Source organism: Xylocopa sonorina, chromosome 11, assembly GCF_050948175.1.
Source record: "Xylocopa sonorina isolate GNS202 chromosome 11, iyXylSono1_principal, whole genome shotgun sequence".
NCBI classification, from domain to species: Eukaryota; Metazoa; Arthropoda; class Insecta; order Hymenoptera; family Apidae; genus Xylocopa; species Xylocopa sonorina.
In genome coordinates this window covers 7,478,552-7,500,864 of record NC_135203.1, presented here as the reverse complement: position 1 = coordinate 7,500,864, position 22,313 = coordinate 7,478,552, and the positions used below count along the sequence as shown (strand labels likewise).

General features: G+C 39.6%; 2 protein-coding genes and 1 long non-coding RNA gene across 4 annotated transcripts in view; all 3 read right to left on the bottom strand.

Moving 5' to 3' along the window:
* The window catches only part of LOC143429140 (uncharacterized), a 192,795-nt gene that overhangs the window by 149,152 nt on the left and 21,330 nt on the right, over window positions 1–22,313 (bottom strand). The gene's annotated exons all lie outside the window — the stretch shown is intronic.
* Window positions 14–2,198, bottom strand: LOC143428997 (uncharacterized). Its single transcript, XM_076904337.1, has 4 exons — window positions 2,173–2,198; window positions 1,837–2,077; window positions 588–1,754; window positions 14–516 (listed from the first exon to the last, which is right to left on the bottom strand). Exons 1-4 carry the CDS (start codon window positions 2,185–2,187, stop codon window positions 107–109), a joined length of 1,833 nt encoding a protein of 610 aa, XP_076760452.1. The 5' UTR covers window positions 2,188–2,198; the 3' UTR covers window positions 14–106.
* On the bottom strand, window positions 3,921–7,037 carry LOC143429127 (uncharacterized). The gene is made up of 4 exons (XM_076904582.1): window positions 5,498–7,037; window positions 5,131–5,321; window positions 4,662–5,042; window positions 3,921–4,573 (listed from the first exon to the last, which is right to left on the bottom strand). Exons 2-4 carry the CDS (start codon window positions 5,230–5,232, stop codon window positions 4,031–4,033), a joined length of 1,026 nt encoding a protein of 341 aa, XP_076760697.1. The 5' UTR covers window positions 5,233–5,321; window positions 5,498–7,037; the 3' UTR covers window positions 3,921–4,030.

Below are 22,313 nucleotides of genomic sequence, written 5' to 3'. Positions count from 1 at the left end.
ACGTCCGCAGGCATAGAAATCGAAATATCTTTAAGATACAAGCCTAGAGTTCTCGAATAAAATACATGCTAAAATCAATCAGTAAAATTCCAATTGTTATCGAATATCATTCGGTTTGGGTAGATTGATGCGCCCTATCGGGTAAAGGTAAAACAGTATCGCCGACTGACAACGATCCTTGATGAAAAACTTGCGTCTCCGAGGACACACCTCGAGGAGACGTTAATTGCCGTCTGTTTCGCATCCTCGCGATTGGTTCCCGCGCTTTAATGGCGCTGTACCATCCACGATGTCGTTTCGCGACAGGACTTCTCACTTCGACTGGATGTACAGCAGAGTCTGACTGCCTTACAGGTGCATTTTCAGGAGCGTCTCTCGGTCGTTTTGCTGACCTTTGCGAGAGAGAAGACGCGAAACTTGACAATGGATGGAACGTACTCGAAGTAGAGGGCCTTGAATCAACGTCCACCCTTGGAGACTCTTGTTCTTTATTAACATCCTTAGGGGATCCAACTCCTGTGGAAACATAAAACAAACGTGGACATCTCTTCGTGAGTTTGTCCTCTCGAATACTAGTAAATGCGTACCAGACAAATTTTTCATGACAGTTCGAACTGCGCTGGCGAACGCGGATAAGATCCCACCGGAGTTGTTGCTGTCGTTAGCGCTGCTCGATGAGGTGTTCGAAGCTTTACCAGCAGGACTGTCTGACTCGTTCTGCGGCAAGAAATTAGTATGACTCGAGGCGCTGTAATAACTATCCACGGATATTGCTGAGGTACTGGAGCCAGGAGTGTTGCAGCTGCTGATCGACAGATTCGTGCTGGATGTGATACGCTCCAATTTTTTCAGGCCAGAATTTATTAGATCAGAAGTCGAGAGGGAAGAATCGTTCTCCACGATCACCATCATTACCACTCGCGAAGAACTGGACGACTGTTGGCTACCGTTCGCGTTCACCTTATCCGGACTACGGTTCTCTTTTTCCTGGTTCTTCGCGTTATCCTCGTAAATCTTGATCTGCGATTTCTCCAGCGACTGTTTCATGTCGGACAACGTGTCGCAGGCCTCGTAGTACTCTTCGTTCTCAGTAACGCTGGACATGCCTGTCGAGCTGCGACCGGTACGGTTTTCGTATTCGTCTGAAAATCGAACCTTCTTCAGGGACTCCGACTTCTTCTCCACTTGACACGTCTCCAGACTTTGCGAGTCTGGTAGCATCTCGTTCTCGACGTTCGTCAACTCCATATCGACCACGTAATTATTGTCAGCGTAACATTCGTCCGTGTTATTGCTCTCTTCTTTCTTCATGATACCTAAAGTCCTCGAGTTGCCACGCGGAAGTTCATCTTTGGTCCCGCGAGTTGACGGTAGCGAACGAAATGGAGTGTCCTTGTTACTATCGTGGACAGCAGACGGGCAACTCATGTAATTACTCTCAGAATTGTCGCATTTCGACTTGGTGCTCTGCAAATCGCTACGAGTTAGGTTCTTTTCCAGCGATATGGAGTTAGTCTGCGGTGTCTTCAGCGAGAAGTTCGGGACGTTTGGTGTTTTGAAGTTCAGGCTCGTCTTTTGGCCGTCGATCATAGGCGTGCTTGTGTTTCTGTAGAGCTCCGGAGGCGAGGTCAACGACGCGAAGTTACCATTGCCCTGAGACGACTCCTTTCCTTCTGTAACGAAAGGCGGTGTTCCCAGCTTTGGCTCTGATACCAAGGAATGACGACGACGAGAGTTCCACCACTTGCACGCACCTTTGTTCACAGAAAACATTATGGCAGATGGTGAATTATGAACTTGTTGGCGAAATGAAATCAGAAAGACAGAGATGATTACCAAACGATTCCAGATCTTTGCCCTCCTTGAAAATCGCACCGCACAAACGGCAGTAAAGGGGTAGATGAGTGATTACTATGTGACAGAAGAGCGCTTTATCCTCGATGGACTTCAGTGGCAGCTTCTGAGACGCACAGAACGGACAGTTCGATCGACGTTTCGAGTGCTTCTTCACTTCGTGCTGTTCGCGGCACTGCTCGCAGCAAAATACCTTTTTGCACACGTAACAAGTCCGGTCTGTCTGTTTGGAGCGAGATTTTTGTAACTAATTGGGGGATCGTACGAGTCTCGTTCAAATTGCTGATAAGTGTGACTAGAAAATCATGGAATAAATACCTGAACCGGTGTCATGCTTGAACGAGGTCGCTACACTGCTATAATCCGGTGTTTACCATTTAATTCTAATCAACACGACGCGAGGTGTACAGGGTGATTCATTACTGGTGTGAGAAATTATTACAGCTGATACTACACCTTAAGAGTAACAAAAAAGTTGGTATAAACGTAGGTCCCATTTGCAAAAATGGCAGAGAAAATTGGGATTTTACTGATTGCATCTTCCAAACCGTTAGCCTTAAAAGAAAATGACGAATAATATTGAAAGGAGCAATAAATTTGCTATTATAATTGTCCTTATTTTACACTGAAACCTGAAAACAGGTGAAGTAATAAAAGTTCGAACTTATCTCAGGAGGCAAAATTTAATATCACACTAAATGGACTTAGAAACTGAACAATTGAAAACTATTACTTCTACACAAACAATAACACTAATTGAAAACGATTACATTCAATCTGATTCACGAAGCAAATATTAGTAAACAATAATTATAAATTCAGCAAACAATCGTGATCTCATTATTCGGAACGCTAAAAGAGAAATCACTAATGGCAGTAGTTTTATTATATTTTATTGGATATCTTAATAGTTTTATTGTACTTTCGTGTATATCTTAATAGTTTCATCATAATACATTGCATGTTTTAGTAATTTTATTGCATTTTCTGTCATATCTCAGTAGTTTTATTGCAATTTGATGTGTATTTCCCGCTTTAGAAGTAAGAGAGAGAAAGGTATGTAAGAAAGCTATAAGAAAGAGTGAGACAGGTGATACCTACTCCACTTTGGAACCCCTGGCGCCATCTCTTTGAAAAGTGCTCAAACTGGTCGCTCAGCATTATCGATGGCGAAGTGAACACTGAAAACTACTAGCGCCATCTGTGCAGAAAATACTGAAACTAATTACCGGCTTGTTTCAGGGCTCCTCCAAGAGATGGCGCTAGTAGTTCTTCAGTAGTTCACTTCACTGTTGATAATGCTGAGCGACCAGTTTGAGCACTTTTTACAGAGATGGCGCCAGGAGTCCTAGAAGAGGGTCTGTATCATCTGTCTCACTCTCTCCTATAGCGTTCTTATATATCTTTCTCTCTCTTACCTCTCAAACGGGAGATATAATTCATCTTACTCTTTGAATTCAGTGAAAATTAAGGTATTTCTTTCTTTAATTACCAGAGTACTCAAAAGTTGTGTAATTAAGGTGGGAGAGAGAGAAATCAGCAAAGAGGAGAAAAGAGAAGGGAAAATGAAGTTAGGAAGGCAATAGATGTGTGAGAATTTTTTACAGCGATACTACATCTGAAGAGCAACAGAAAAGATCGCATAAACTTAAGTCCCAGTTGCAAAAATGATTGTTTATTGAAAAAATATATATAAGATTGCTTATAGTTAATTGTGAAACTGGATGTTCGGTTTATATTAATGCTTTATCAATAGGAATTACAAATACAACTCAGTTTATGACTTTTTTTGAATTTTCTAAATAATATAATAATTTTCATAGAAAATAATAATTTTCCAGAGAAACAGGGATCTACAACTGTTTCTAATATATTTGATATATCATTTGTACATAAAACAATAGCTTTTAAAACACTAAGATCATTGTTTCAGCATATATATCGTCAATAATTATACTTGAGGAGGATTTAGGGAAAATATAGTACGTGGAAGGAAAAGTAAGAAGAAATGCAAATATTATAATTTTTTACGCAATATATTTATTCTTTCTTTAAAGGACAGTTTTAAGTCTGAAGTTATGAATCGAAAAACTCCTTTAGTAATACAATCTTCATATTACTAATTTGCACGTTACTCGCACGCGTCTGTGAGAAATATTCAATAAAAGCCACATTTTCATATCTTCAATAGAGTGCCATAAAATGTTCTGTCCGAATAGTTCATTAAATCTGAACTATCTTCTCTGTGCTGTGCCAAAGGCGATGACCACAATGGCTCTGCAGCGTTCGAAACAATTTTCTTCTCTACGTCGTCCCGTCTCGTTGACGAATGCGACTCCAACTTCTCGAAAATATATTTAAGGCCCTTCAGTAATTGACTTTCGTTGTAAGCGTTCGAGGACAGACAGTTCAACGCGACGACTTTGCTTCTGAGATCGTTCAGCCTGACAGACACTTGCTGCAGCTCGTCCTCCATTTTGGATCGTTGCTGCGCCTCCGCGTCCAACAGAGCTTTGTTGCTCGAAAGTTCACCCTTCAGTTCCAAATTAGACTCGATCAGATTCATCAATTGCGACTCGAGCTCGTGAAGTTTCTTTCCTCGACGATAATTCTCATCTTTCGTAGCTGATGCCTCTTCGTCCGTCAGTTTAACTCTTCTATCAAGCCTCTGGATCCTCCTCCAACGTCGATCTCGCATCGAACATCTCGCATGCCTCTTCTGAACGGATGAACAGATTTTTCAATGTCAAATATGTAACGATTGTATTTTCAGTTTGAATTAGAAAGAAATTAAGAGAAATATCTACTTGTCGATTTCGAAGATGTTTTCTGTCCCACTTCCTAGGTCTACGAATCTCATTTTTCAGCGTCTTCCGCCTCCAAACCCTTCGAAATCTCATCTTCAACGTCCTACTGTCCACCATTTCCCTTCTTCTCTTCAATATCTTCAGTATCGTTTGAAGAGCGTTAATAGGAATACGATTCTCAGTCAGATCCAACTTGGTAATCACAGTGTTCGATTGTAACAAACGAGTCATCATCTCCGCGCCCTGTTTAGTGATCCCACATCGCCTCAAGCTCAACGATCTCAACCAAACATCGCTTTTCAACGCGTTAATCAACTGTCTTACTCCAGTGTCCTGGAACTTCATATTCCCATCCAAGATCAACGTCCGCAAGCCTCGTAGCTGAAAAAATACCGCGTATCAACATACGGTTTCGCATTCCTCGTATTAAAAATTGCTGGTACATTGAAATAGTGAGATCGATTCTCACCTTCTGGTCGCCATACTCGTCGCGAGACGGCGAGGAGGACATCCCCCAAATGTTCTGCAACAGGTCAGCCTTCCTCCTCCTCAAGAACGCCGACAGGTGCATCGCGCTTCTGCTCGTCAATCGACAGGAGGACAGATTCAAACTGCAGAGATTTGGGTTGTTCGTCAATGAGCCCAACAGCAAATCACAACCTGGTCGAGAAGGTATACAAAAGAACGAATAATAATCAACACTATTTCATAAAACACCAACGAGGAGCAGCAAAAAGTTATCTGAAGGAAACAGTGCACAGAATTTACTTATAGAAACGCAAGATACAGCAATGATCGTTAATGCACGATTGAAAATGTTAAAAAATAATGCTAACCAGCGTCTCCTATGCGACACCTCGCCAGAGATAGGTTCACCAGCTTCTCGTTGACCTTCAGCCCAGAGCAGAGGATGTTCAGGTACCTAAGCGCCAGTGGAATCCCATCGAGAGCGATCGAGGCGACGACGGGGCTGTCTCTGACGGAAACCGCGACGGCGTCGACGAGGCAGCGCAACAGGAAGTTCGTGTAGACCACTGGCCGTGCTCGACTCTCCTTCCCTTTGCATCGCCTGGACGTGTCATCAATTGCGAATCTACGGTCTCAACATCTCCCTCTCTCTTTCGCCTCGTCCATTATCGATTTATTAGGAAAGCTGTTCACCCCTCGTTCGTACTCTCCAGTCCTCCTCCTCATCCACCATTAAATGTCCCTCCAGACGTTTCTCTTTCCACAAAGAATCTCTCTTTCTCCCGTTTCGTCCACTCTCGTTGGTCCAGGCGATGCGACCTGCAAGCTTAAACTTTCTGCGAGTAGTATCCGAAAGTGCGAGAGCATTTTTTAGGGTGTTAAATTATGCTAGCTAAGCGTTAGAATTCATCCTTTGTGTGGCAATTTCTTATCGTGACGAATCTCGTGTGAATGCAAAAAGATCGAATGTTTTTTAAGAATGTTGGAACGTGGAGACGCTAGGTGGAATTAAAGGCTACTCTAGTTTCCAATTCTAATTAGGTGCGAAGGGAGTTCTAGTTTGTCAAAGCACTCCAATGATCGAGTTTCGTAGTAGTACAGAAAAGTAGAAATTGAAATTGATGATAGGGGTCGAGGCGAAAGAAAAGGGTGTCGAGGGTGTCAAAAAAAGCAATGCTCGTGAAGAAGTTTAAGCTTGGGGATGCGATGGAACTGAACGGGGTCCCCTAACCAAGTCTGATAAGATATCGAATTTCAAGTACCTTAATTATACCGTCTCAATTATTCGAGCGCGATCCCCTCTCGCGACAGCGCCGTATTAATATTTCTCGTTACTCGAATCTCTAGTCGTTCGTGTCAAACTCTCTGGCATCCGGTCGCGTTCGCCATCCCCGGAATTATTCGATCGTTTACACCCCATCGTGCCGTCGAGATTATCGTAATTACCAGAACTTTTCTAGCTTCTCCTCCGTATTCACTCTCTCCCGCACTCGTTTGCAGCGACTTCTGCTATACAGATAGACTCTCGACAGACTTCGATTCTCAGCTATGCTCTTAAGTATCGGGGACCAGTCCCTCAGAGCGACGCGGTCCACGGAAAATCGCAAACAACCCTCTGGTAAATACGCTTGCACTGCGGGTAATGGTTTAACGCATCTTTCTTGGCACAGAACCTTGTTAGAAAATACACGTCTATATGCTAACTGTACGAAGAGTAACGTGCTCCTCTATCGAGCTTTCCTGTTCAATTATCCTCCTTGGGAATCAAATAATTAGCGCCTTTGAAAGATCAGATGTCTTTCTCTATTAAAATATTAATATTAAACTACATCACGTTACATCATAGATACTTAAATTGTTTTTTTTTATTCATTTTTCTTCTTTCATTTTATTATTATTTGTATATATATATATTTTTTTTAATCAATTATGCAAATCACAATTATTCTTATATATATATATTTCTTTTTAATAAATTATGGAAATAATTATTAATTAATTGCTACGAAATTAATACTGAGAGTGGTAACTAGAATTGTAAGTAAAAGATTGAAGAGTACTTTTTGATGGTTTGATGTTAACGAACCTTGTATAACCAACCAAACTGGCAACGATTGGTCCTTCCCACCTCTTTGCTATTTCGCATAATGCTAACTTCGATACACGTTCGCCTCTGGACTTATCATTGCACAAGCTTACGAAAGGCGACACGTTTCGGGCGTGTTTACTGAATTAATTGTACGATCGATCGAAACACATTTAATCTCAGTTTATAAACGTCTCGAAAGTGAAAAACACGACGGTTATATCAGAATGCATCGGGCATTCGACATATTTAATCTCTCCGCCCGCAACTTCACGTCACTTGGAAAAGTTTACGAAGTGTGTGTTCCTGGAACATTAAAATAGTCTCAAAGAATGGATTAGGGCGACAACTAAAAGCAATCTTTGTTTAATATATATATATACACACACAGAGAGAGAATTTAGTAAATTTCGTTTTGTAATTAATTATAGTGCATGCTTTAAATGTACGTACAGAAACGATTAATATACTTTACATTTTATATTGTATGTTAGAATAGTTGAGTTACATTCCAATTTAATTGAAACATAGCGAGATAAGAGTGTGGACTTACTTTCTCGTACTTTCTTACGCTATCTTTTATTCACGAACAGAGAAGGTCTCTGATAATTTCTTTAGACTGTAAAGATTACTTGATTTATTTGAAGAAATGCATGCCATTATGTGCTACCAGTTAAATACGAGTGTTTAATAATATTATAGTCTATTCACCCAGATTTTGCTCGGTTTACCCTTAATTTATTATTAATTATCTCTAGATCGTGTTTTAATACGTGTACACATACATATGACCGCATCAACTGCATTCAGCACGATTACGTGTTTGTTACAATTCGATTATTATTACCGTGTCCTGTGGAGTTAAAATTAGTAACATTTGCCTTTATAAATACGATTATAATATAGACAGCGTTTTACATTAAATAGATAAGGTTTAATATATTAAGTAAATTTGACTTACGCGCTTAACAATGAAGAAGCAAACATTGATGGCTATTTAGTTTCTCCTATACGTTAAAATATTTACGTGTCGAATCGTTAGAATTATTATGCTGATCGTGAATACTTTGGATTTACCTTCTCGCCTTATTAGAAAGATTAATTTGCGTTTCCTCTGAATTTTCAACGTACATGGTTGGTACACCTCGGTTATCGTTTTCTCCTCCAAATTGGTACCAATTCCTCGATACGTGTATTTGAAGCCACTTTTTGTATTTGTTCGAAATACTACAATTTTCTAAGTGGAGTAGTGTTTCTCGTATTGTTTCGATGAGAATAGAGGGTGGTTTTGTAGCAAACAAAAATTTAGCACGTCACGATGATTAAAATGCCTCGTTTTTAAATGCCTCGAAGGTACGAAACGTTAACAAAAAGGTGAACAATAAGAAATCGATATATTTTATTTATCATTTTTTATTCGGTTTTTAAGGTGTTTTACTGAACAATTTTAGCTTTGTTTTATTAATGTTCTTGTGCGTATTAATTGTTGGATCTTCGATGATGATTATCTCAATTCTTCTATCGTTTACTCATCGTCCTATTTTTAATTATTGACGATTATTATTGAAAGGATTTACAGTAGAATAGTTTAGAGATGGTTTTAAGACACATGATTACTTTTCAAAGGTTTACAGTCTTTTAAGTATTTACTGTTTACTTCGATTCACTATAATATTTTAACTCTGAAATTTTTAATCTCACTTTCGTCTTTCTTTAGAATATTATTCGAACAAATTAATTTCAAGGGTACACGTAATTATTAAATGGTGGTGTGGTTTGCAGGGGAACAGTTTTAAACATCAAATTTAACATCGTATTTATAATTTTCCTTGTTTAAAGTAGTCGATTAAACGCAGGAAGGTACTCTTCATTTTATCATATACAGTTCCTAACTTTACAACTTTTAATTAATACTTTTATCGTAGGTAGGTTTATCAATTTTTACCTTATTTCATAGATTACTTTTTTAACTTACATTTCACTAACTTTTATAAGCATTCGAATATATAAATCGATTCGAAGTTCGAACAATTCCATGGGTCGTTCAAATTTATTCTAATCTCTTTCCTTTAAGTTCAGGGGCTAAGTTCTTTTGCAATACAATTAAAAACTGCCTGGTTCCATGGGTCACGTGTGACTTTAATCGTATCGTCTCAAAATTAATCGAGTCAATCGTCGAAGCCAAAAAATTCGTTAACAGAAGACAGAATACGAAAGCTCTACTGCGTTCATAGACTATGTAACGTTCAAGACTCTGCAGCCGCGTATGTGCATCCGATCGAGTGCGTTTAATTTCAATTCAGTGTGCAAGATACAGTTCAACGTGGAAGGTGCAACGAGCGAGAGAATTTGCAAGCGCGTTACGATGAGCTCACAGCCAGAGATAACTTCTGTCAAGAAAAGCCTAAAGCGCCCCTGGACGAATTATCGCTTTGTGCCACCGCCGTGTAAACTTGCAGTGACAATTGTTAAATGATCCAACTATTTACCACGCGCAAATTCTAGATACATACTTGCTTTTAATGCCTTTGATTCGAACCGAGCTTGCTTACGGTTGATCGTCTCTCTTCGCTTCGAATTTATATTCTTTGGTATTTGAATAGATTGGGGGATGTTTCGGGGTGGTTTCGTTCTTTCGTTTGGACAAACACGTTTCAAATGTTTCTGGGACTACAAAATTCTTTCTACTGTCTCCTTGAATTTTATCTTTTGGGATATACGCGACTGGGTTTTAGCTTTTTCTTAGGAGAATTCTTTTAGGGGGATGTTTCGGGGTGGTTTCGTTCTTTCGTTTGGATAAACACGTTTCAAATGTTTCTGGGACTACAAAATTCGTTCTACTGTTTCCTTGAATTTTATCTCTTGGGATATACGCGACTGGATTTTAGCTTTTTCTTAGGGGGATTTTTTTAGGGGGATGTTTCGTTCTTTCGTTTGGACAAATACGTTTCAAATGTTTCTGGGACTACAAAATTCGTTCTACTGTTTCCTTGAATTTTATCTCTTGGGATATACGCGACTGGATTTTAGCTTTTTCTTAGGGGGATTTTTTTAGGGGGATGCTTCGTTCTTTCGTTTGGACAAATACGTTTCAAATGTTTCTGAGGGACTACAAAATTCTTTCTACTGTCTCCTTGAATTTTATCTCCTGGGATATACGCGACTGGGTTTTAGCTTTTTCTTAGGGGGATTTTTTTAGGGGATGTTTAGAGTTGATTTCGTTCTTGTATTTGGACAAATACGTTTCAAATGTTTCTGGGATTACAATTCTTTCTACTGCCTCCTTGAATATTATCTCATAGGATATACGCGACTGGGTTTTACCTTTTTCTTAGGGGATTCTTTTAGGGGAATGTTTGGGGTTGATTTCGTTCTTTCGTTTGGACAAATACGTTTCAAATGTTTCTGGGACTACATAATTCTTTCTACTATTTCCTTGAATTTTATCTCTTGGGATGTACGCGATTGGGTTTTAGATTTTTCTATTGCTTTCTCACTCTGATTTTTGAGAAATTTTATATGTATTACGCATACTATGAACTCGCTAGCATCAGGATATAGTTTTGAATGAAAATTTTACTTGTTTTTTATATTCTGGCTGTCAATGAATGTGCGATTGCTATATAATTTAATTTTTTTAATTACTTTCCTTTTTGTATATAAAAAATATAATTCTATACGTGTAATAGCGACTATTCAACATTTAAATGCTATCTAACTATATTTCCAGCTTTTGATGTTACGTTGCAGAAGCATTTTTAATTTTTGTTAGTTTCTTAACAGAGCCAACGACGTAAATTTATATTAATAAAGGCGGAATGCTTTGATGTTCGAGGGGCCGTTTTAATCGGGCAACTTTCTCTTTCCTCTTTGGTGGATGTTGAAATGTTTATCAGGCATCTAGAATTTCGTTGCTTCTGCGAAACAAACCGGGCCGCAATGTGCAATTGCTCTTCGCCATTCAAACAGCGTACAATATTAGCCTTTCAAATCGAATAATACCTTCAAGGAAATTCTACTGAATGTTTCATAACATGCTATTTAGAGTGGAGCTGCAAACGCATCGCACATTTCTATCGCGCGTTAATTCCAGCACCGTCAAATATCGTTCGAAGTCAAGCGAATTTTAAAAGCGTCAGATAATCTCTTTGCACAATTTAAACAATAAATCGCAGTGATTTCCTGTTTAAATATTAAACACTCAAAGCGCACGATCTTCTTTGCTCAAATGAATTTCTTCCTCTAAATACGGGACGTCTAAAACGTAACGCTATTTCTACCATATCAAGCGGTATTCTCTAAATAATCTACCTCGCACCGTTTAAAAACTTCTATCTAGTCATCTTATCAAGCAATCTATATTACTTCCTCAAACGTCATCGCAATCAATCACTGCCAATTTTCAACACGTTGCAATTTGGCTAACGACTCTGCATCCGCCTCCCAAACATCCTCACGATCAATTTCGCTGGACCATTTATATTACTCTCTAAAATATTGTCGACACGATAAATAACGAGCGTTCGTTAATCTTCCAATCATCACTCTAGAACTCATGCTACTCTCTCTTCCTCAAACATCTACGCCTGCCAATGTTTCACGCGTTCTCTTCGCTCAGAAATCTCCAAATTAAATTTACCAAAAATCTGCTCGAAATTTACTCCTCGAATCAAAGAACTCAAACACGCGATCGAGTCGTAAATCGTGGCGTCACGTAATAGCATCGCGTCTCCGTGATGGTCTTGGTAGCCTCATAATCGCGTTCCCAGAGAGGAAAGAAAATATTTGGCTAGGTGCTCGCGAAGAAGAGGGGCGAAGGCATCTCGATCTCTGGCCTCGTCGTCCTCGCGGGATCGCGAACCTCAGTCAGTGTATTCGAGGCCACTATGCCGTCTGCAACAGGGCCTGTCGTTATTTAAAAACATCGTGCACACCCCGGAACACCGTGTCGCTTGACAATGCATCGTTTGGCCGATCGTGAGTCGGGGGACGTCGGTGAAACTGGGATCGGTTCCGTCGTCGATCGACCGTCGCGTTGAAAACCGTCTCGTCGAGTCTCTTTCCGTGGTCGTACCGTGATCTGGTGAAACGTTGTCGTGAAAATTGTTGCCACACTCTCGTTTAGAAACTGTTCTGGCGATCGAAGAGATCGGGAATGCTCGAAGCTATTCAGGATGAAGAAGATCGGGGAAGATTGTCGGGTAAAATCGAACTGGCGATAAGAGAGATTACGCGTTCTCTCTGGGGAGCTTCCTATCGATGTCGAAACGCGATCTGGATCGCGATCAACCGCGACGGTACTTTAACTTGGCCATCGTCCAAACGGATCGATCGTTCATTGACAGCCTTGGGTACTCGATTTGCTCGCTGCGATACGTGTATTAATTTCGAGACGTACGTTTCTGGGTACGCATGGGTCGTGTTTACAAGCCTCGAGCGCTGTGTAATCCTCGCTGTTACGTATTTCGAGGTATCCGGTGGAATTGGGCGCGTGAAATGGTCGGAAGTCGAGTCGAGTCCTGGGGACGAGAGTCGTTGGAGTGAGTCTCGGGTTTGAGAATTTTTTTCATCGACGATTCAAAGGTTCTCGTGATAAGATAAAGGGAGTTGTGGGTGTTAAGAGAGTCTGGGAGATGTATCTGAGATTTTTGAGCTGGCGATCGTGTCAATTCGACTCTCAGCGTCAGATCGAATGAGTTTATTCGTGCCACGGGTCGATGGATAGTGGTTTCTCTTTCTGGCTCTGTTTTTATGAGACTCGATAGTATAGTTGGTTAATTGAAATTTTAATTAATTGGGTGCTGATACGTTGGTGCGTTTGGAGGACTGTGTTGGTGCTTGGTTCCCTGCGAGTGATACTTGGGGCTGTCATGAAGGGATGTACTCTAAGAGGTCTAATTTGTTGGAGTATTGAAGTTGCTGCGAGGCCTCTATTAAATCTTTTAATAGTTACGAGTATGTTTGCTAAATAATTAATTTTGTCCTTTTATTTCCTGATATTTTGCTAAAGTTGTTGCAATTTTTTCATCTAGCTACTTTTTTACTTTATTGTCAAATGCATTATCAATTTATTGGAGTATTGAAATTGCTGCGAGGCCTCTATTAAATTTTTTAATAGTTACGAGTATGTTTGCTAAATAATTAATTTTGTCTTTTTATTTTCTGATATTTTACTAAAGATATTGCAATTTTTTCGTTTAGCTACCTTTTTACTTTATTGTCGAATGCATTATCAATTTATTGGAGTATTGAAATTGCTGCGAGGCCTTCAATAAATCTTTTAATAGTTACGAGTACGTTTGCTAAATAATTAATTTTGTTCTTTTACTTTCTGATATTTTACTAAAGATATTGCAATTTTTTCATCTAGCTATCTTTTTACTTTATCGTCAAATGCATTATCAATTTTAATAATCTAGCTTCATTTTTACCAAGGAGTTTCTATTAAATTTTCTGTTTCGAAATTTAAACTTAACTACTTCCAGATATATCTCAGAATCGTATTCGATGGGGCAAATATTAATACGCTAACAAAATCGACGGTAACTCTCAACAATATTAAACGCGTACCAATTTTCCTCTCGAGAACGTGATCGGTTTGATCGCACGGTGTGATCGTGAAGGAACTCGTTACCATACAGGGCCGATATATTTGTAATCTCGATGAGAGGCTCGGAACAAAAGTAATTGTATGTCAACATGCCACAGTGAGACTTTAATTAGTGTCGATCAGTGTCGAACATCTTGAAACGCTCAAACTATGCAAAAATCTCACGCTGCTAATCACTGTGCACACCTCGTCAAGTATAATGGAACTCGAATACACTTCGCTCGTACTTTCGTGGTGAGTACTTCTCCACTTTCGATCAATTTCCACGTGCGCTCGTTTCAATACAGAACAGAACCGGAACCTCTCATGAATATTCACAACTTGCAATGCTCCTCCTCGTTTACTCATCCAAGCCAATCCTTACTCAACGCTTCCTGCAATGCACAGGCGCATGTACTCTCGTCTCTCATTTCACGAACTTGTCCCTCGACATTGAACAGGGACGTTCAACCTGCGCACAAACTCGAACACACACGGGGATTCTTGTTCTTCGATTAATTATGCGCGTCACGAGTCGCGTTTCCTGTCGTAAATCGTATTTACTGTGTCACGATCGTTTGCATGCGAAATTCGCGTGCGCCTCGTACGCGTAAACGGTGGCGTTGCCGATCGAGTAACGAATCTCTTTAATCTGTTGACTCTCGCTTTCAATAATTTTGTCTGATCGAATGGAGAACTTAAGTCTCGATGATCGAACCGATTTGTTGCAGAATTGAACGAAGAAGCAGCGGAAGACATGTTGAAGAGGAACGAGGGATCGTGCAGAAGGTGAGGCGGTGCTTCGAGGATGGGGTGCAAGAGTAGCATGTTGGAATGCATTGAAGACGAGGGTGAGACGGAGAAAAGGAAGCGATCTGATACGCGAGACGAGGGATCTTTACTTGGCAAGTTCTCGTTTTCATCTTCTGCAATTCTAACTCTGCACACTGTTCACTCGCTGACGTTTGGTCTTTTCCAATCAAAGTCTCAAACATTCCTGGCTAAGAGACTACTACTTTAGACGAAACATAATACACATAGCGACAATAAACACTTACTCCATAGAACAAATACTTCAAACAGATATAAAAAAAAAATTGCAATCTTCGCATCTCAATTTTCTCGACTCTTTTATCCATCTCACAGGACTCGAAAACCAAACAATTCTTCTCTCAATTTCATAATACGTACAAATACAATGCACTTTTATCCATCTTACAGGACTCGAAAACCAAACAACTCTTCTTTCAACGTCATAATACGTACAAATTACAATGCATCGATATTCTCATCTCTCAGAAATCCGTCTCGTCGATATATTTACCAGTCATTCCCGTGACAGCACGACAGATATCAAGCTACCGTTAAAACTCAGCTACCATTCTCATAACAATTCCACATCCAAATTACAGGGCTCCCGAATCGAACTTCTCGTTTATCTCATCGCGAATCTCAGGGGAAAAAGGAAGAAGAGATTGGATAATAAAGTATCGTCGTGCCCGGTTATTCGAGTGGCGATAATGATCTCGCGATCGGCATTACAGATTCGATAATTACACGTGGCGCATGACGGGAAAGCGAATTGTTGGGCGTCGAGGAGTTTGCGTGCGGGCATACGTGGACGGGGATAAAATAAATTGCAACCAGTTGGGGGGGCGTTCGCGTTTCGCAAAACTGCGGCCTGTGACAGTGCCTCGAGTGAATCGCCTTGACCTAGTCTCTCGCTGTGCTCTGTCACCGCGTATCGTATCCTCGGCTGGAGGCGACGTTCTGCACACGAATTAATCAGAGCCCTGCGGTTTCGAAAAGCGAGCCACGCACTCGAATTTAATGAATTTGTCGAGAGCATCGTCTTCGTTTCTAGGGTGGTGACGATTTTAATTTAGAGACGCGCTTGATCGCGACGCGTTTGCTTGGAACGTGATTTCCACCGATCCGGTTTCATAAGTAATCGAAAGTGTCGAGTATGGGTCTTTAAGACTCGTTTCTGTCCGAGAAATTGGAATTGTGTCACATCGCGATGAATAGATCGTGAATCGATTAAATAGGGGTTCTTTTGGGGGGGCAGAGTGGGTAGATTTAATTGGGGTGCAGGTTGGTTGAAGTGGACGTACTTAAATTTAAGGCGCTCTTCAATCGAAATTGGTTCTCTTTGGAAGCTTTTTAAATGCAGAATATTTTCTCAATGCGCAATTTTCTATTTAATTATTGTTAGCTAATTTGTTATATGAATGTTATCTAATCGTGTATATTGTATTTCTCTCTGTTTTCGTTCTATTTTCATTCGTGAATATCGTCTGAAGCTTTAGAGGTTTCCTTATTTGTATCTACGTACCATTTTGTCAGCGATTATTGGATATTAATTGATCCTTCTACGGCGAAAAGCTATTCTCGATTATCTTCGAAGCGAAATGAGTTGCTTTGGTTGTTTATAAGCAAGAGCCTCGATGCTACATGTACAAGGGTACAATGCCGAAATGCTATATTGACTGTTTGATAAGGCCGCGTATATTTGGGTCGATGGTTACGAATGCAAATCAGACACAGATAATGCCGAATAGCGATTCCGCTCGGACCTTCGCGAGCGTGCAAGCAACTTAACCAGTTATTCAACTCGAATCGTTCAAATCCAATTACTTAGTCGTTTAAAAAAGTAATTAGGTATCAACATTATGAAAACTGCCATTTTTATGGTACATTCGTTGTCAGAACATTGATTTAGCCACTTTTTTACACATCTAAAAACAAGACAGTAGCCATTGCGTGCTGAGTGGGAATTATTCGAGTATCGAGGACCATTAATTGGACACAAATTACGTGGAATTCAGCTGGGTTTTTTTTCACGAGCTACGTATTATTCGTTATTCGTCTCGTAATCGTTGCGATCTCAATCGCAAATGAGTTATTTCTTTCTCAAATAATTCGTTGCTCTTCTAAAACAAAACAGAGCGGCCATTACGAGTTTGGATGTGAGTGTGAAAAGGCTATTATTTCGACATAAATTACGTGGAATCGAGTCGGACCTTCGCAAGCGTGCAAGCAAATTAGCTACGTGTTATTCATTATTCAACTGGAATCCTTGAAATGAAATAGCGACAAAGTAGTCAAAGCTTCTGGAGACGTTGAAAAGTTTGCAAAGGCTCCAGGACGATTTACTCTTCTAATGAATCGATCGAATTCCTTGCACATCTAAAGCGAGACAGTGGATTTCGTTGTAATTAGTGTTGCATGTAAATCAGTGTGAATATATCGAGGGTTACTAGTTGGACAGAAATTACGTGAAATCGATAGGAGAAAACCAGATGTTAACTTCAACATTCTCTCGTTCTATTCATCTCAAAGCTATTTAATTAAAGTAGCGATCGATTTTTGTACAACTCGCAGAACATTCAAAGCTTGCCCTCTCGTCTTTTACTTTTAGCACTGTACCTTTCTATATGCTCAAATTTTCCAAAAGAATAGTGTGAATAGTATTCAGATCAAAGCATGAATTATTAGATTCTATGCACTGCTTCGTATGGTATGGAAAGAAACTAGATGACATTTTTTTTTTTTATATAAAATTATTATTTTCTGAAATTGGATAATTTAATCTGGACTGTGTTCGATTATTTTTGTTCTTCCGTCAGTTGTTCGGCTCGAATCAAGCCTTTAAAGGCAAACGTCTACTCAAACATAAGTTTCATGGTGCAACCTTGTAACCATTTTGAGCGTTCGTACAATCTACTCGAATCGTTCAACGAGGAATATTTATTGTCTCGAATTTTTTATCTCGAATTTCATCGGACTTTTCCTTCGAATTTTCACGTCCATCGTGGTCAAACGAAATATACAATAAACATCATCTTCATTTCTATGCTACGGCAATTCCAGTTACAGGCACATACGATCTCAAACATTTACTCAAACGTAAAGTTCCATTTATCTCATATCTCATCACTTCTACAAGCAATACCTTGGAAAACTGCATACTGTACACGTATAATTGATTAAGAAACAATCCGACTTCCACAATTGCCCACTTCAACCAATTAATAATGAAAACTTCCAAGCCAATTAACATCATCGAAATGAAAGAGCAGGCACACATCAAGCGAACATCTTCAACAGCGAAAGGAAAACGTTATTAGCGCCAGTGTATTAAATCTTTTAAATTGTCGTTAAAATCTACCTCTTCGTAACGATGATTATCAGGGCCATTGCGATCCAATTGTTGGTAAATTGTTGGTAAATTGAAAAAGGATACACGTAATCGTTCCGTTTTCGTCACTGGTCCAAAACTGCTATAACGAGCACTTCTGTCAGCAACCGTTTTACTCGAACGTGATTCCATTCCCGTTTCTTCGAACATGTTTTAACGAGCATACGGCCATTGTACCGCGAGTTTCTCCGGCAACCTATCTCGTTTCTGAGGCCACTCACTCACGAGTAGAATTTTAACCTGCACAATTTGGTTCTGTCGGCCAGTCGTTGCCTTTGAGTCGCGTACAACGCGTCGCACGTGCGCCAATACCTTTTCTCGCCCTCGAATCTCCTAATTGTGAATTTTGCTCTACGCCAAACTCGACACTGAATGGTTTCAAATCGGCTGTATCGTGCGGGAGAAATAAGTGGACGTGTACAGTGCAATCGAAAAAATTAAAAGTAGTGGAGGCTTCAGGGAATCTGACACAGTGCAGTGATTACATTTTTTAAATTGGGCTTTAAGTGCTTCTTAAATAGTTTGGAGGGAATTTGATAGATTTTTCTGAGGGTTTCGATTGGATCTCTATCAATTTAGATGCTTCTGATGAAGATTGAAGTCTATTAAGTATACGTGGCCACTGTTTTGTTATCTGTATTATTCCTTTATCTAAATTATGTATCAATCTTCGATGTATATTCGTCAGCTACTAAACAAATTGGATTTCTTTGCATATTTCGATGAACAGTGAAATTTCGTGAACTCTGAATAACATGAGGGCACTATTGTCAAGATATCGAGTAGTTTGATGGCTAAATTTGATTAATTCATATGGCATCCCCTCCGAACAAGTATTTTTTTCCAAACGAGAATGAAGATATCCTGGATGATATATTACTTGGCAATGGTACGCAATTTTATCAATTTTTTTTCTCGCTCAACTTTCTCTATTATCAATCAAAAGTTGCTCTTAAAATTCACAAACTTCTAACAAATTTTCATGACTTTGTGCAACAGATAATATTTGCTCTTGAAAATTTACTGATAAGTAATCAGCGATCGTAAACTCGAATTATCGCTACTCATCCAAAAAGTATAAATACTTCGTATAATTGGTTATTGATTTTAGTAAAAATTGTCAGCATTCGTTTCGACCCTATACTGGCAAGCTTGCAATCTCCAATTAAGGTGCCCTACTTTCGATCGACTATCTTTAGTCCGCTCCATTCGAATCGAACAATAAATGTTAAACGATCTCGCCATAAAAAGTGAACATAAACTTCGATTTCATTCGCATCCGTTCTCTTTCGACTTGCTCGATGTTTTGTACGATCGGTACTTGCAAAGTCTTTAACTATCATCAACGTGTCCAACTCTATCGAATCAACGATCTTAATCGAAGCAATTTAAATATGTATATTTCTAATGACGTTTACAATAAATTCGTGCAACGAATTAATTCGATTATTGAGATTGAAGGTTCAAGCGGATCAATTCGTTTTGCAATCCAGCCCGTGCAGTCGGTTTAACCAGTGATCCATTGACCTACTATTTTCCTCCCGCGACAGTCCATTGGTAATCTGATTCTTAAACGAACCTCGTTATTGCCAACGTACAGACTAATTGCTCGACTAATGAATCAATTTGAAGAGTCTTCGTTATCGCGACTCGAATACTTGGAAACGTATTAACGTATGAATCAGTCTAACATTAATTCCTTCGATAAACCTTGATAATATCATTCTGCTCTTTCAATTTTTTTCGATGTTAATTAATTAAAACGTAACTCTTTGCGCAGGGAAAGCAGAATACGACATATTGAGGCGCAAATCGTCGTTCGAGGGCATCGAATTTGACGACGAGGAAGGCGCAGATTACTCAACGTTAGTAAGTAAATTTGTTCACAGCAATATAAGTTTGTTTCAGGAAAAGTTCTCCAAATTCTTATCTCCAAATTAGTATCTTGTCACTCTTCGTTACGATTAAATTTCAGCTAACTGTTTTAATGATACAACACGACCAGTGGAACGGTTGGACGATAAATGAAGCTCGAACTATCTCGTCGTATCGATATCTTGATTCTCGTAGATCTAATCAGGGATAACTGCAGTGCAAGCAACGTTCCACTTTGTATTTTTCATAATTAACAAGAGGCAATTGAATCTACGCGTTTCAACTATCAGCGTCGACGGGACGTAATATAGTAATCGTTGCAATTTTGTAGTCAACAAAATGTTCGCGACAAATTCCACTGCTATCTTCAAGATAGCCCGTGATTTTTAATTGTACTTATTGACTTTCAAATTTTTTCATTTCGCACGATGCCCTCTGATAATTCTGGTTCTTTTTTTGGTCATTTGTAACGCGCTGTTTTCATCTATCCTTTTCTGTATTTAAACCATTGACTCGAAATATGTGTCACAGTGCCTGCAACGATCGATATCATTGAACTCTGCCCCCTCGCATACATTTCCACCCCATACTACACACATATACCTTTCAATCGTATACCTTCCAGATAGTAACAGTCTACAATTACATAGCCCCACTTATTAATCCTCTTCCTCTACTGATACGCGGAAACAGGAAGGGAGAAATCGAGCAAGAAAACGATAGCAGGGTAAACAGGTAAAAGAGAAACCAAAAACAAGAAGAAAGAAAAAGTAGGCAAAGCAACCCACATGAAAACGTGCAACGTCAGTCTTTCCCTTTCTCACGAAGTCTTTTTTTACTCGAACACCAGTAATTAACCCTTTTTGCAATAAACTGGAAACCGTTTCAGATAGGACAGGTGGCTGGTTCGCGATGGCTCATAAAAACTGCATCGAAAAATTTCATGGAAACTTACAGGCGAGGCGCGACGAAAGATCATAGACTAATAACGACCTGACCAACTTGAATACTTAATCTGGCGACTGGTCGAGCTTCGATCCTCGAACAAATTATTAACCATCTCCTGCCCCTTTTCAATCTGTTCTATTTTGCGTCCATTCGTGTCTATCTCTTCGTCTCTTCTTTTTTCTTTCTGCTACTTCTTTTTCTTTTTGCTACGCATATATGCTCGATGCATGCCGCTAAGTTCGAGCTTCCTCGACTGCTTGGTCAGACAGGCCGACCATAGACAGGGTATAAGCTACTTGCTGTCTATGGACGGTCTATAAGACAACTGCAGCGCAGCCGGGAAAGCTGGACGAGCGACGAGCCAGAACTGGTATCTTGCACAATTTCTTCGTGGCGAACATTTCTACGTGTTCACAGACTTTTCTTCGTTTAAACGAACCAAATTCAAGGGACACAATTGTTCGATTTTATTGGGAACGCGTTTTCTCTGAGCAAAGTTGCTGTGACGGGTTGCTGTTTGAAATTGGGAGGCTTTTAAGTGCGGATTAGATTCATTTTAATGACAGTAAGTTGCTTTTATGTGTTTTTTGTAGAGGGAATTCTAAATTTTCAATTTTTATGAGAAATTTATGTGCAAGTTTACTATGCTATGGTTTATCTTGGTTCCGCGTTGATTTACTTAGGATTGATTGGTGGAGTCTTTTTTATTAAGTGCTTTAATGAAACGTATATGTTAATTATATTTAGAAGTAGTTATATTTGTGGTAATTTAGTATGTTTAGCATAGGGAACTTTGTGTTTAGAAATACTTTTGATCGGAAAGATTATAGCAAGTTATCGGATAGAAATGTTTCTTTAATAGAAAAGATCTTTTTAATGAAGAATTTGGGAGCACCTTACTTATTAGTAGAAACCGTTAAATAAGGATGGTTTAATTGATAATTTAAATGGTCACTTTCGTTTACGTTTCTTTCATTAGATTCGTGTGAAACTGTTCAATTTAGTTTACCCGGTCGCTGTATCATAAAAATATTTATTTGCAATGGATTAAACATCGCAGATCGTGGCAGATATAACGGAAATACGTTGCGAGAGTCAGCTATCCGATCGAGCAGAAAAACGTAACGATATCGTTTATTTATAATCGATCGGCCGTGACGTGTACAGGTTTTATCGATTGTTTATACAGCCCACTATCAATAATCGTTGGGAGTAACTTTAGTTTCTGTCGGTGGTGCTTCCTTATCAAAGATAGACGGGCTTCTGCTCCTGATAGAGAACGGGAAGGATAATCTCTCGCGTTGCGCTACGATGCCTTCGATTCAGTATCTCCACGGACGTTTTTCTGCAAACGCGTGTTCAGTGATATCGGCGGTCAAACTAAAAACGAGGCGACGCCGTTACTTTTTCTTTAACCGACTCGAGTGAACGTAAAAATCCGATCGACGATGTGAAACGAGCCGCGATCGATGAATAGCAGGAACG

Excerpts from the sequence above, each read along its gene's own strand:
- LOC143428997 (XM_076904337.1), bottom strand. Across the intron at positions 1,755-1,836 it reads CAAAGATCTGGAATCGTTTG|GTGCGTGCAAGTGGTGGAAC; the intron begins GTAATCATCTCT and ends CTGTGAACAAAG. Across the intron at positions 517-587 it reads TGTCATGAAAAATTTGTCTG|GAGTTGGATCCCCTAAGGAT; the intron begins GTACGCATTTAC and ends ATGTTTCCACAG.
- LOC143429127 (XM_076904582.1), bottom strand. The coding sequence starts at position 5,232 with ATGCACCTGTCGGCGTTCTTGAGGAGGAGGAAGGCTGACCTGTTGCAG. Across the intron at positions 5,043-5,130 it reads ACGAGTATGGCGACCAGAAG|CTACGAGGCTTGCGGACGTT; the intron begins GTGAGAATCGAT and ends GTATTTTTTCAG. Across the intron at positions 4,574-4,661 it reads AACATCTTCGAAATCGACAA|AAGAGGCATGCGAGATGTTC; the intron begins GTAGATATTTCT and ends TCATCCGTTCAG.